Below are 16095 nucleotides of genomic sequence, written 5' to 3'. Positions count from 1 at the left end.
ACTTTTTCACTCTCCTCTTTCACTTTCATCAAAAGGCTCTAGTTCTTCGCTTTCTGCCATAAGGGTGGTGTCAACTGTGCATCTGAGGTTATCGGTATTTCTCCCGGCAATTCTGATTCCAGCTTGTGCTTCATCCAGCCCAGCATTTTGCATGATATACTCTGCATATAAGTTAAGTAAGCAGGGTAACAATATACAGCCTTGACATACTCCTTTCCCAATATGGAACCAGTCTGTTGTTCCATGCACAGTTTTAACTGTTGCTTCTTGACCTGCATACAGATTTCTCAGGAGGCAGGTAAGGTGGTCTGGTATTAATACTTAAGTCATTTCTTAAGTATTGAAAAATCTATCATTTCAAAATAATAATCTCAGGAAGTCCTTGGTGGTCCAGTGGTTAGGACGCTGCACTTTCACTGCCAAGGGGGGAGGTTTGATCCCTGGTCAAACCCCAGGTAAGATCCTGCAAGCCACTTGGCATGGCAAAAAAAAAAAGGAGTAATCTCATCAATGGCGAGAAGCAGACACAAGACCTGGATTCTAACAGTTCTTTCTAAATTGCTGGGGAACAGTGGACCAAAAAATATATTCTCAAATGAGGCTGAAAACATTAAAAAGTGTTTAAAAACTATTATGTCATTTATAAATATAAATCATTACCATATGTCAAAAGTGGGACCTGGACTATCTCAGGTCTGGCTCTGATAGTTTTTGATTCTATGACCAAGATAAACGAATTTATACTCAAATTATGTTTTGCCAACCAGGAGTAGTTTAGAAAACAAGGAATTGGACTCACACTCACAGAGGGATGAAGCTTAATAAGAGGAACCTCCACACATCTTCTCCCTGCTCAAGGCCCCTCAGCACTCCATAAAAACATTTTAGATTAATGCAGCTAGGTCAGTCCATTGAGTACATCACAGATGGCCTAGCAAAGTTTTGACCTGAAATACCCATCACACTAAAGAACAAAACAAACAAATTACTAACCTGGCTTTCTTTAACGGGAAACTATGATAGATCCCATGGATGAGAATCAATCAATTATCCTAAGTGTAATATTTGAAAACTTGATGGTCTAAACAATAGCCACTCCCATCTAACTTCCTGGAGCCACAGCCGACTCCTAAGAAGCACACTGAAAATAGCTTGAGGGCCAGCGCATGCCCTCATTTTCCACCAGGACAGGACTCCAACATCCAGGGTTCTACATACTTCAAACTAAAATCAGTTATCACAAAACATCTGGAACACAGACATTTAACCAGTATCTGCCTCACCTAAAAACTTTTGAGAACTAAATCTAAAATTTTAGTAGCGATAGCCTGTGTGTTATCAATGAATTCCACAAGAAGACACCAGCTTCCAAAAGGCAAGGCTTTCTCTCTTTTACTAGGTCCTATGCCTATCCAGCAGTAACCTAAAACATATCAAGTACAGGTCCCTTCCTGTGTACCCAGGTTCCTGAGAGACCTCTAAGATTACCTGACAATAATTCAAATCCAAGGATGGCAATAGGAATTGAGGAGCTGAGTCAAGTCCATCTTCCACCAGTCAGCCAAAATAAACAAGGATACACAAAAGGATATAGGACTAGACTTATAAAAGGATATAGGACTGGAAATGGGCATTACCGAAGGAGGACCAAGGCTAGAAAAACTTTATCTATAATCTACTACAAAAGGAAGGAAGGGCTAAACAGATTCTAAGAATTTGGTTTAAATACCAGACATTGTTACTCAGGATTTCCTCCGAAGAAAAGGGGAGCAGAGCCCTAGTGTTATTAAAGTGAAATCCACTTACCTTCAGCGTGATCCTCCCTACCTAAGGGTGTGTGAAGTAGGTGCTCTTATGTTAAGAACACAGTCTCTCCAACTAAATTTAGCATATAATTCTAAACTGCCTTGGGGCTGCTCTGTAATTGTTTTCTGTGTGTTAGTCTCTCCTCCTGACTTCTTGGGCTACCCTGGTGGCTCAGACGGTAAAGCGTCTGCCTGCAATGCGAGAGACCTGGGTTCGATTCCTGGGTCGGGAAGATCCCTGGAGAAGGAAATGGCAATCCACTCCAGCACTCTTACTTGCTCTACCTTGTAAAAGGAAACACATGACCTAACTTAAGAACTCTCTTCCTCCTACCCTGACCTCTGAAAATATCCACAAATACCTGAGGTAAGCCATCAGAATTTGAGTTTTGCTTCAGCTAAGAGTCTGAGCTTCAGAGAAGATGCCTTCACTAAATGACCATTTTATAAAGAGAATCTGAGAGAATCTGCCCAGAACTGACCAGGCTTGTAGAGGAAAATAAAATCTAAGGTTATTTTAAACTGACTATCTGTTTGAAACTGGCTCATCAAACTTTTTATACTCCATCTCTGAGAAGAGATAAGCTTTTTTTTTTTCTTTTAAGTAAAATATCCTTCTGAGTCATCCAGGAATATGCAAATCAAAACCACACTGCGATACCACTTCACACCCCCTAGGCCACCCATGATCGAAAAGATAGTAAGTGCTGGTGAGGATACGGAGAGTGTAACCCTCAAACACCACTAGTGGGAATGTAAAATAGTGCAGCTGTTTAAGAAAACAGTCTGCAATTTCTCAAAAGGTTAAACACTGGCCATTAACCCAGCCATTCCACTCCTAGGCATATACCTATGAGAAATGAAAATATACATACACAAATGTTCACAATACCATTATCTGTAATAAATGAAAAGTATATAAATAACCCAAATGTACATCAACTTACAATAAGCAAAAGGTGGTATATCTATACAATATCATTCTGCCATGAACAGAAACAATGTACGGATACATGTCACAACACCGATGAGCCTTGAAAACATGCTAACTCAAAGAAGCCAGTCACAAAAGACCATATATTATATGATTCCATTTGTATGAAATGTCCAAAACAGACAAATCCATAAAGATCAAAGATAGATTAGTGGTTCCCAAACAACCTACTGCCCTCAAACTCTCTTCTTTCTCAAACTCATCAGCACTTGTTTTTACAAAATTATAATTACAACAATAAGAGTACCTTTCATTTTAATAAAAGGTCTAGAAGAATCTATATTAAAATGTTAACTACTATTTCTGCATGAAGAGATTACATTTTTCTTATACTATGGATGTGAATAATGATGTGAACGAGTACTGATTTGGTGATAAGAAAATAAAAGGTTTCCCCTCAAAGAAAACAGTAGAATAGTGGGTGCTTACAGGTAGGGTGTTAGGGAGTTGGAAGGATACAGGTAGTAACTGCTAATGGATATAGGGCAAGTGATGGGCAAGTGATGAAAATATTCTAAAATTGACTGTAGTAATGATTGTACAACTCTGTGAATATACTAAAAAACACAGAATTGTGTATTTTAAATAAAAGACATATCTCAATAAAGACATTTTTATATATTAGAAAGAGAAAGGTGATGCATACTAAGTGATAAGGCAAATGGAGCAAAATGTTAACACTGAGTCCGGAAAAAGGAAGCACTAAAGTTCCTAGTACTGAATGGCAACGTTTGGTGTGAAGTTACATCAAAAGAAAAAACTAAAAACAAAAAAACAAAAAACCCATCTCTCTCTTGTTAATCACACACTGTATCCTTGCTTAACATGAAACAGAAACCTGCCCTAGAAAAAAACAATGGTATGTCTGCTCTTGCCAAACATTTTACTGTCTCCCTACCACCCATCAAATTTCTACAAAGCATACAAAACATTACTCTAAGAGAAGAAAAAAGGATAAAATGTAGCAAGTGAGATAAATATTCCCCAACTTTCTCAGGACCTCAGCTTCCTCATCAGTGAAAATCAGGTTATATAATCTTTAAGAGTGCTTCCGAGGACTTCTCTGGGGGTCCGGTGGTCACATATCCGCCACGCAATACTGAAGTCCCACATGCCTTGGAGCAACTGCCGAGCCCACGTGCCACAACTAGAGAGTCTGCACAGCACAGCAACAAAAATCTCGCAGGATGCAATGATGATCCTGCGTGCCACAGCTAAGACCTGATGCAGCCAAATAAATACATATTTTTTTAAAAAAAAAAAGGTGCTTCCATGTTTGACATTCCATGATTCTGTTGTTCTAACTTCACTGCCCAATATAGTTAAAGAGCAGTAAGATCTAGCCAGTCCTCTGGCTTTCCTGGACAGTGAGCCATTTTTTCTCTTTTAATGATATTAAAAGACGATTTCAGGGTACTGTGTTCTAAGTAGGTTCATACAGGACACTGGCTAGTTTCCCATCTATGTTCCCAAGCCCTCTCTAATTCTTGACAAAACCCACTACTCAGAGCCTAAGAAACTGGAGTAGCGGATTCATGAACCTAGGATACTTATATCTCAATACTGGGTGCAGGTCAGTGAAAAGGAATATAAAGATTCCAAAGTAAGAAATAGGTTATAAGCATATTGGCAACTTAACTCTCAGATACAGATAGGGAAAATTAACTCAACAGTCCCATATCCTGGTAAACCTGCTGCTGCAGTCACCTGGTGGTGATCATAGGAAGAAAAAGCGAAAATGAAGATGTCCAGAACACCCATCTATCAAAGAGGTAGAAAGAGAGACTGGAATCTACAACCATCTGCCTCCCCACTTACAACGGGCCAATAAAATGGGTCAATGTTTGGTAAAATCAAAATCAAAAATGTTCCTTCCAGAATTGCTTATCTCCTTGACAAACTCAAAACCCAAACAAGCAGATACCATTTCTTCCAGTTGGCTAGACCTGTGCTTCACCAACAGATTACCTTTCTTTCCTTCTGCTCGAAGTAATTCCTCAATTAACTCAAAGAGAAACAAAACAAATTTTCATATCTTCTTCAGTTCCTGCACAAGTAACTACATGACTTGCCTAAATGCTTAAGTCTACAAGAAAGGGGAAGAGGTGACAGGGAGAAACTTCATATCAAATTAAATGATCAAAGTGTTTTTTCAACAGTGCAAGTTCTATGGTTATTGCTGCAAACAGAAAAGAAGGAATCTTATAATCTTTCTCCATACAGCTAGAAGAACACAGCATTTTTTATCTGTTTGTTCTGGATTCACTTACTAAGAGTATAGAATCTATCTGAGGTATATAACTTAATTTGTTTGAAGAGACCAGAGACTTCTCAGTACCTCCCTAGGGAATCTGGGTGCAACTCACAATTTCCTGTAGTTTCATTTACTATGACATCATCAGTTTGGGAGCTATAAGGCAGAGAGAAAATGCACCCTGGAGAGCTTCAACACTGACCCGCATAGAGCTATTCCTATTGTTTTGTTTTCCTTAAAGATTCCCTCTGGGGTCCAGATTCCCCTATCAATCTACCAGAAATGAAATGAAGAAAAAAAATAAATCCTTCAATCAGGGCTTATTCTAGCAAAAGGCCATCTACTGAATAAACAGTCTTGGCATTCCACTACTGCAACCATATTTAAAAAGAAAAATACCCCTCTTTACACATTTTATACATCTCATCCCCCTCTTTATTCTCTCAATAAGCTTTCACAAGGATATAATTTTAGCTTCCTGAAAAGCCAGATAATTAACAGATATTCACTAAAAGAGAACTAACACTGTTGAGAGTCTACTTGATAAGACGCTTTTTATTTAAATTCTCTTTTTTAGAGATGAAGACCCCAGCAGTTATGTAACTTGGCCTCCAGTCACAGAGATAGTCAGTAGCAGAGTGAGAATGTTTACCCCAAAACCCATGTTCTCACTAACAAATCAAATCATTCCCAATTCGACTCATAAGCTTTATCATCTGCAAATCGTTTTCTTTATTTTTGAAAATCAAATAGACACTCAAAAGCACAGCATAAAAATAACACTGGTTTATTTCACCAACTTAAAGTTTCTTTTACTGAGAACTGTGTCATTTTAAGTCTTTTTGTCAACATGTTAGTGTTTTCTAAAATCCCAGCCAAGCAATGAAATGCAGTTTATGGCACAAGAGGGGCACTGGATCAAAGTGAGGCAATTTACTGTCCTTTGTGGGCTCATTTTCTTCTCTGAGATCCTTCCAGCTCCAGTACCATGAACTGAATTCCAACAACTATATCTCAAAGTCATAAATTTAACAAATAGGAAACACAGATGAAAAATTAGCATCAGATTACAGGAATTCAAAGACCTAAAAAAGAGAACTTAAAACTACCCCAACAATAGACCAAGTATTAATTGTATTACTGCTTCATGATTTTTTTCTCCACCTGCTATTAATTTGAGGAAGTAGTGTATTTGCTCTGACCTTGTTAAAGGTCATCGATTTATCATTTTTTTAAAAAAAGATAGTCCATTTTGATGCATGCATCTAATTTTTTTTCATAAGAAACACTGAAATTTTTCTGGTTGGGGGGGGGACACACAAAACTTGTCCTGTCATCTCTGAAGCAAAGGAAAATTAGTCAACAGGATATTCGCTTTCAGGAGAAAAACTCTACAGTAAACACATCATGACAGAACAGTAAAAAGCAATCTCTCTCATCCAAAGCAGGATGACACAACAAACCTCCACCTACATAAAACCTGCAAACTGGACACTCCAGACGAAAACTTTTCCAAAACCAATGACAGTGCAGTGGAATTCGCGGGGACTTTACAACTCTGACACCGGTGCAGTGGAATTCACGGGATTTTACAATTCTGACACTCATGTGTAATTAGTGCCAGATCTAATCTGGGCCTTATCTTCACTTCCCCACCACTTCCCTTTGAAAGATGACTTGAGAAGCATCACTACGCAACCCAGGCTCTCCAGCTAAACTGCTGCCCTTTTATTCACCAATGACGCTGGTCTCATAAAGGGCATAAATTATTTTCAATTTAAAAAAAAAAAAAAAAAACGGCACGGCCCCGGGTTACGAACCCTTTCCCGAACGAAGGGAGTTCTCGCCTTCCTTGGTGTGGCCCAAGTTCACTTTATTACTTCACGTCCCATCAACTCAGGGGGCCTAGCCCAGGGCTGGGTTAGAAATGTTTTGAGGAACTGCGATCACAGGTTTCTTGGGAGGAGGCCAAACAAAACTCACCAAGTTTTTGTTTTCCTTTTTTTTTTTAAAGTCTGGGTGGAACTTACTTTCACCATGAGTGGGATGCCTTCTTCCCTCCCTAACGGGTGTTCGAGAGCAAGCTTCCCTTTTATTTTACACTAAGTCAGTCAACCTTCACCCAACTGAGAACACAATCCTTCCCTCCTCATCCGGGAGGACCTGGCCACAAGCGTGGCGGGGAGCAGGGACTGTTCGGACCCGTTATGGCTCAGAGCCCCTCTGCCCGTTTCCCGTCCTCAGCCCGACGCCCCCTTCCCCGCGCTCGCCCCTCGCCCGCCTCCCGGGACAAAGCCAGGGCTGGGGAGGACTTCTCGGGGGTCCCCTGCGGCCGCGGGCGCGGGGAAGCGGCCCCGGACTCAGCGCGCACTCACCCGACAGCTCGTCCGGCTCCAGCCCGGTCTCGGTGTCCAGCCCGCAGATGACAAAGTAGTCGGCGAAGCGACTGGGCGCCGAGCCCCCTCCGCCGCCGCCGCCGCCGCTCATGGCGCTGGGGCAGAGCCGGGCCGGGCCGTGCGGAGCGTCGAGCCCCCGCACCCGGGCGCCCGCCCGCCCTCAGGCCGCCCCTCCCGCCGCCGCCGCCGCTATCGCGGCTCCGGCCGCCGCCCCCGGCCTTGGCCCGGTCCCCGCGGCCGCCGCGGCTGCCGTGACGGGGCAGGGGGGCACCGGGCCGCCCCGCGCCGCATCCTGGACTCCTTCCCCTCCGCTTCGCGGCCGCTGTCGCCAGCCGAGAGCGCCGCGGCCAGAGCGAGCGCGGAGAAGGGCGGAAAGCGCTGAGAAGAGCCCCCACCGCGGCTCCCTCCCGCCGCGCCTGCGCAGGCGCCGTTGGGGAGGGGGCGGGCTCCTCGCCGAAAGGATGACGTGATGCTCTTCTGGCCTGGCGGGCCGCAGCTTCCCAGGCGGCCGCCGCAGCGCGGCAGGCAATTGCTGGATCGCCCGCATCCGCCACCCCCTCGGGGCTGCGACTCCGTTAGGCAGGGCTGCGGAGGTGCGGGATGAGTGGACGCATCCTTCAGAGCCTGGCCCCTGGCCCATGCTCCGCCCCCACCCCCGCCTCCCACTAAAGGTCCGACGACCTCCTCCCTAGCCCTGCTCTGTCTCGGGAATAGACTGAGCTAGGAAGCCCAGCTCATCCTAACTCTAGAAGCCCAGCGGCGTAAACCCCACATAGTCTTCTCCTCAGCCCCGCTCCCTGACGTCCATGGCTGGCTTTTTCTCTAGTAGAGCTGGGGATGTCTCCTCTTTCGCCAGAGGTGAATCAGCCCGCTCTATATTTACGCTTGGCTTATAAATGGGGAAACTAAGGCTCAGAAAGAAGCGAGGCCTTTCCCCATGGTTACGTAAACTCTGAAAGACAAAGCCTGGAGTTGAATCCTGAGCTTGTGATCAGTCCCTGCCCTCTCACCCCCACTCCAAGCAGGCCTTTTCCCTTGCACATGGTTGTGCCCTTCTCCTAGAGCCTCCAGAGGCCCCTGTCACTGCGAGCTCCCCTTCTGCTTCTGACAATTCTCAGTTCCATCCCTAAGCGAGTTCTCCTGAGAGAAGTGGGGGACCAGGAGAGAAATTTGCTTCCTGGTACTTGGATTGGGACCCTCCGATTTGATTTCCCACAGACTCTAAGCAGAAAACTGGAGATCAGAAATCAAGAAGGCAATGTGTATAGTGGTTACTTCTAGTAGGCTCTAGAACAGTGCTCAGATTTGAAATCTGACTTTATCATTTACTGTGTGACCTTGGACAGTTTCCAAGTGCCAGCAGTCATGTTTCTTGTGATTACATAAAATGAATGCTCATACGGGTTAAGTGATCAGAATAGTGTCTGGAAGTAGAAGGCACTCAATAAATATTAGAGATTATATTATTATTCCAACAAGAGGTGTGCCTAGGGTCTGTTCTGACAGGCTACTGCTAAAGGCCTGAGAAGGCAGCTGGCTTCCCCAGAGGCTCACCCTGAGTTCTCTCCTAGGTACCTCTCTCAAGTATTGGTTCCCGCGGGGAGGGTGACTTGGAGGTCACAGCCAACATCACTTGAAACCATGGCACCTGATCCTCTTTGTATGTAACCTGCCTGAACCAGTAAGAAAAAAAAGTGCAGAAAAGGTAGCTTTACAAAGTGCATTGAGGGTGGTGCCTCACCCTGTCTTGCATGCTGGGGACAGAGACAGGAGAGGAGGCTCAGAGAGCTAAATGGTTACAATGCATGGAAAAGCGGCATCCTTCCAGGATGGGTGATGGTCAGGGAAGGCTTCCAGGAGGAGATATAATCCAACCTGAGTTCCAAAGGACCGAAAGAAATATCTCAAGTAAAACAGGGAGGGAAAGATGTTTCAGACAACATGTGCAACAACACACAGGGAGTGACAGGTTAAAATGGTTACATAGGAGCAACAAGATATAATTCATTTCTCTGGAAGACAGAATTAAAAGATGAAACCAGGGAGAAAGAAGAGGGACAAAGCAGGAAAGCCTTCAAATGCCAGGCTAAAGAATTTACCCTGTGTCAGAGGAATGCTAAACTGGAGGAGTTTAAGCTGAGGACTGACAGGATTTGATTTACATCTTAGAATGATCACTCTGGGAGTCATGTGGAAGAAGAGACTTAAAAGGGGCTTGATTATTCTCAGTTTGAAGTCTAGAAACTTGTATCCAATGTGTCCAGGGTGATCAGGTGCTAGGAGACCTCTCACACTAACTGAACTCATAAAACAAGTTAGAAACAAAAGACTGTATTAATTTGCCCTGGGAAATATAACTGCTCAGAGATCCAGAATATTCAACTGTAAAGTGATCTCCTTCCAGTAGGAAATATGTTTGGCAGAGTGATTGCTTCTTCCAGATTCAGAGGAAAACAACAGAGCCGCGTGCTCATGTTTTAGATTAAATCCTCACTTCCACTCTTGCTAGTTATGTGAGCAGAGGTACATCAGTTAACTTCTCTGAAATGGGAATAATCATTCTTACCCCCACAAGATTGCTTTCAAGATTCTTAATTTTTTTTAATGAATGAAGAAAGGAATTTAAATATCTGGAACACAATATTCTCTTTCGTTGAACCAATGTTTCTCTTTAATATTTATTTATGTATTTGGCTGCACTGGGGCTTAGTCATGGCGTACAGGATATTTGTTGTGACACATAGGCTCAGTAGTTGTGGCTCGGGCTTAGTTGCTCTGTGGCATGTGAGATCTTAGTTCCCTGATCAGGGATCTGACCCATGTCCCCTCCATCGCAAGATGGATTCTTAACCACTGGGCCACCAGGGAAGTCCCCATAACATACTCTTAATAAGCAGCAACTTGGGGCACCCATTTCAGCACCGAGGATCTGAGAGAGAGCAAATCGACATTGGAGGGAAGGTAAATACAGGAAATACTTCTGGGCTTCTCTGGTGACTCAGATGGGAAAGCATTCTACAATGCAGGAGACCTGGGTTTGATCCCTGGGTTGGGAAGATCCCCTGGAAAAGGGCATGGCAACCCACTCCAGTATTCTTGCCTGGAGAATCCCCATGGACAGAGGAGCCTAGGGGGCTACAGTATAGGGTCGCCAAGAGTCGGACATGACTGAGCGACTAAGAACAGCACAAATACAGGAAAGGGCATGAGGCAAAAGTGTGCCTGGAGTGGTCAAGGAGCAATAAGAAAGCTAGGGTAGCTAGGGGGTGTTGGAGGTGGAAGGAGTGAGAAAAGATGTGCTTCAGTTCAGTTCAGTCACTCAGTCCTGTCTGACTCTTTGCAACCTCATGAATAACAGCATGCCAGGCCTCCCTGTCCATCACCAACTCCTGGAGTTCACTCAAACTCATGTCCATCAAGTTGGTGATGCCATCCAGCTATCTCATTCTCTGTCGTCCCCTTCTCCTCCTGCCCCCAATCCCTCCCAGCATCAGAGTCTTTTCCAATGAGTCAACTCTTCGCATGAGGTGGCCAAAGTATTGGAGTTTCAGCTTCAGCATCATTCCTTCCAAAGAACAACCAGGACTGATCTCCTTTAGGATGGATTGGTTGGATCTCCTTGCAGTCCAAGGGACTCTGAAGAGTCTTCTCCAACACCACAGTTCAAACACATCAATTCTTCGGCACTCAGCTTTCTTGACAGTCCAACTCTCACATCCATACATGACTACTGGAAAAACCATAACCTTGACTAGATGAACCTTTGTTGGCAAAGTAACATCTCTGCTTTTTAATATGCTGTCTAGGTTGGTCATAACTTTCCTTCCAAGGAGTAAGTGTCTTTTAATTTCATGGCTGCAATCACCATCTGCAATGATTTTGGAGCCCCAAAAAACTGATACTGTTTCCACTGTTTCCCCATCTATGTCCCATGAAGTGATGGGACCAGATGCCATGATCTTAGTTTTCTGAATGTTGAGCTTTAAGCCAGCTTTTTCACTCTCCTCTTTCACTTTCATCAAGAGGCTTTTTATTTCCTCTTCACTTTCTGCCATAAGGGTAGTGTCATCTGCATATCTGAGGTTATTGATATTTCTCCCAGCAATCTTGATTCCAGCTTGTGATAAACCATAGTAAAAAAGAATAATAATATTTTTAAAAAGAATGTCTACATGGTGTATAACTGAGTCATTTTGCTGTATAGCAGACATTGGCAGAACATTGTAAATCAACTATATGTCAAAAAAATAATAAAAGTTTAAAAAGAAGCAAATGAGATTAACTAATTAATTAAAATTTTAAGAAACAAATGAGGCTTTTTCTATCTCTTTTTTTTTGCCTTCCACCAGCTGGAAGTAGAGAATTCAGAGATTCTAAGGAATGGCAAAACAGAAGACAGAGAAACTTGGGTCTCTGAATCAACTATGTGGAGGAAAGGCTCTAGCTGACCAAGAATACCCCCATAGGACTGTTTGGTGAACAGAAAACAGACTACAGTTGGGTTAAGCCCCTGGTAGTGTGTTGTTTTTTGTTATGGCAACTAGCATTACCATCACTCAAGTAGAAGACATTGAGGTGGGGGAAACAGATTACAGAGAGCCTTGTAGGCACATTGTAAACATTTTACCTTTGTTTCTGAATAAAATGAAAAATCACTGGAGATCCACAATGTGGATCACAATAAACTGTGGAAAATTCTAAAGAGATGGGGATACCAGACCACCTTACCTGCCTCCTGTGAAATCTGCATGCAGGTAAAGAAGCAACAGTGAGAATCGGACATGGAACAACAGACTGGTTCCAATTTGGGTAAGGAATACATCAAGACTATATATTGTCACTCTGTTTATTTAACTTAAATGCAGAGTACATCATTCGAAATGCTGAGCTGATGACTCACAAGCTGGAATCAAGATTGCCAGGAGAAATATCAACAATCTCAAATATGCAGATGATACCACTCTAATGGCATAAAGTGAAGAGGAAGTAAAGACCCTCTTGATGAAGGTGAAAGAGGAGAATGAAAAAGCTGGCTTAAAAGTCAACATTCATAAAACTAACATCATGGCATCCGGTCCCATCATTTAATGGCAAATAGATGGGGGAACAATTGAAACAGTGACAGACTTTATTTTCTAGGGCTCCAAAATCACTTTTGCTTGTGCTTCCCTGGTGGCTCAGATGGTAAAGAATCTGCCTGCAATGTGGGAGACCTGAGTTCGATCTCTGGGTTAGGAAAATCCCCTGGAGAAGGGAATGGCAACCCACTCCAGTATTCTTGCCTGGAGAATTCCATGGACAGAGAAGCCTAGTGGACTCTTGTCCATGGGGTAGCAAAGAGTAAGACACGGCTGAGCAACTACACTTTCACTTTCCAAAATCACTGTAGATGGTGACTGCAGCCATAAAATTAAAAGCCACTTGCTCTTTGGAAGGAAGCTATGACAGATCTAAATAGTGTATGAAAAAGCAGAAACATCACTTTGCCAACAAAGGTATAGTCAAGGCTATAGTTTTCCCAGTAGTCAATATGAATGTGAGAGTTGGATCATAAAGAAGACTGAGCACCGAAGAAGTGATGCTTTCGAATTGTGCTGTTGGAGAAGACTCCTGAGAGTCCTTTGGATAGCAAGGAGAGAAAACTAGCCAATCCTAAAGGAAATCCACCCTGAATATTCATCAGAAGTACTGATGCTGAAGCTGAAGGTCCAATAATTTAGCCATCTGAGATGAAGAGCCAGTTCATTGGAAGAGACCTTTATACTGGGAAAGATGAAGGCATAAGGGGAAAGGGACTGCAGACATGAGATGGTTAGATAGCATCATTGATACTATTGAATGTATCAATATTGATATCATCAATAGACATGAGTTTGAGCAAATGCCAGGAAATAGTGAGGGGCAGAGGAGCTTGGCGTGCTGTAGTCCATGGGGTTACAAAGAGTTGCATACGGCTAGGCCACTGAACAACAAAAGGTACCATTTTAAGCATTTTATATACATTAACTCTGTCTAGAACTTGTCCTGAACTCAAGATTTGTATATCCAACTGACTTCTTATCATAGAAATCTGGACAGACATCTCAAAGCTAACATATTCCAAATCAAATTTCTAATTTACTCCCATAATACGATGCCCCTTCCATACATTTTCCCTATCTCAGTAATTGGCAACTCATGCATTCAGTTCAGTTCAAAAGCTTCACACTCATCCCTCTCTCTCTCTCGCTTTCCCTCCCTCCTCATACTTATACCACATGCACACAAACACACAGACACACACATATGCACACATACCACATCATATCCATTAGAAAAGTCTATTGCTTTTGAAAATTTTAACAAAGGGGGGCAGGAGGAGAAGGGGACAACAGAGGATGAGATGGCTGGATGGCATCACTGACTTGATGGACGTGAGTTTGAGTGAACTCCAGGCGTTGGAGATGGACAGGGAGGCCTGGCGTGCTGCAATTCATGGGGTCGCAAAGAGTCAGACACAACTGAGCGACTGAACTGAACTGAAAGCATAGCAAGTTGTCTACTTTTAACCCTCGTTTGGGTCAGAAAGTTATCAAAGGAAGCTGGAGAAAGAACAGGTTTCTGAAAGTGTAAAACATCTTGGCTACATGAATTCCAGAAAATCACTAAGCATGGTTTGAAAAATATTGGGTTAGTCAAAAAGTTCATTTGAGTTTTTCAATAACATCTATTGGGAAAATCTGAATGAACATTTTGACCAATCCAAAACTTTGTAGCTGTATCTTATAAGTTACCCGCACGTTTAGTTAGTATTTCTGGATAATGATATCAATAATGGAAAAACTGAGGAAAAACACAAATTCATATTGTATAAAATATAATGATAGCTGTGATAATAAATCCATTACTTGTAATATAAATAAAAAAGTAGATAATTTTATTAATAGGTCAGTTTATTTCCCTTTGCTTAATACATAGTCAATAAACATTTTTAAAATATCAGTTTGAAATGCACAGGGTTACTTGCATTATAACTCCCATGAGTGTCAGCTCTTCCCTAGAGAAATGTAGGAATAGTAAGACTAATCTTGCAAGTTTGTATCTTACATAGAAGCACCAAAATAAACAGAGGGAGGAAGGATGTGATCCCAATAGATCAGCTCAAGAGCAGAGAAGTGAGCCCCTAGGAATGGTCCACACAGGTCCGCTTACAGACACAAACCTTCCTTCAAAAGCAGGAATGAGGTCATTAGTATATCTTGGATCATCACTAATTGCAAAATTATATATATTTGCATTGCAGTATTGTTTGTAAGAGCAAAACAAGACAAAACAAAACCAACTGGCAACAATCTTAATATCCAGCTTTAGGGAACAGGTTAAAGAAACTACAGCTTGCACAAATACTGAAATATGCACCTGTAAAACAAAACAAGAAGAAAAGGATAAAAGAAAAGAAAAGAAATAAAGGAGACTCGTTAGATACTGATACAGAAAAAAATACAAGTTGCTTTGCTAATGTAAAAAGCAAGGTGGAAAACTGTGTGTATAATAGTTAAAACATGGAAGTAACATAAGTGTCCATCAGTAGGTGACTAGATAAGGAAAATGTGGTATATAGATACAGTGGAATATTATTCAGCTTGAAAAAGGAAGGAAATTTTACATATGGTACAATGCAAGTAAGGCTTGAGGACATCATGCTAAGTGAAATAAGCCAATCACAAAAAGACAAGTACTGTGTGATTCCACTTATTTAAGTACCTGGAAGAGTCAAAGTCATAGAGACAGAAAAAAAATGGTGGTTGTCAGGGGCTGAGGCAGGGGGAGAGGAATGAGGAGTTTTTGCTTAATTGGCATAGAGTATCTATTTTGCACAATGAAAAGAGTCATGGATGATGATGATGGTGACACAACATTATGAGTGCACTCAATGCCTCTGAACTGTACACTTAAACATGATTTAAATGATAACTTTTATATGTATTTTATCACAATTTCTCAAATTAAGAAAAAAATTACACAGTAAAAATAAAAAGTTCAAGGTAGACTTCTGTGGTGGTACAGTGGATAGGAATCTGCCTGCCAATGCATGAAACACAGGTTCAATCCCTAGTACGAGAAAATTCCACCTGCTGCGGAGCAACTAAGCCGCTAGTGCACCCAAGCCACAGCTACTGAACCCCTGTGCCTAGAGCCTGTGCTCCACAACAAGAGAAGCTACCACAGTGAAAAGCCTGTGCACTCAACAAAGAGTAGCCCCTGCTCGCTGAAACTAGAGAAAGCCCAAGCAAAGCAACGAAGACCCAGCACAGCCAAAAACAAACAAATAAATAATTTCAAAGTAACGCACAATTCTTCAGTTATTCTGAACTTATTTCTCGGACACTGGTTTTTAAAAATGAAAAGGTAGATATGAGCTAAAGATACAATTAAAATGTGGAAGAAAACAATATACAGGCAGAGGATTAAAAGACACAAAATATTAGGTAGAAAATACGCTACAAGGATACATTGTACAAGGGGATACAACTAATATTTAATATAAATATAAATGACATGCTGCTGCTAAGTCACTGCTAAGTCACTTCAGTCGTGTCCGACTCTGTGCGACCCCATAGACGGCAGCCCACCAGGCTCCCCCCGTCTCTGGGATTCTCCAGGCAA

At 42.4% G+C, this 16095-nt stretch overlaps 1 protein-coding gene across 3 annotated transcripts in view; it reads right to left on the bottom strand.

The window, feature by feature from the left end:
* Nucleotides 1–7577, bottom strand: part of DENND5A (DENN domain containing 5A) — a 94076-nt gene extending 86499 nt beyond the window's left edge. For all 3 annotated transcript variants that reach the window (XM_052652354.1, XM_052652356.1, XM_052652355.1), the window contains exon 1: nucleotides 7429–7577. In XM_052652354.1, the coding sequence (XP_052508314.1) occupies nucleotides 7429–7540 (112 nt within the window). In that variant the 5' untranslated portion in view covers nucleotides 7541–7577. The remainder of the gene's footprint in view (nucleotides 1–7428) is intronic.
* Nucleotides 7578–16095: the final 8518 nt, after the last annotated feature.

Source organism: Budorcas taxicolor, chromosome 15 (assembly GCF_023091745.1).
Source record: "Budorcas taxicolor isolate Tak-1 chromosome 15, Takin1.1, whole genome shotgun sequence".
Taxonomy (NCBI): Eukaryota; Metazoa; Chordata; class Mammalia; order Artiodactyla; family Bovidae; genus Budorcas; species Budorcas taxicolor.
The sequence above is the reverse complement of the archived record's forward strand: the minus strand, read 5'-3'. Positions and strand labels throughout refer to the sequence as shown.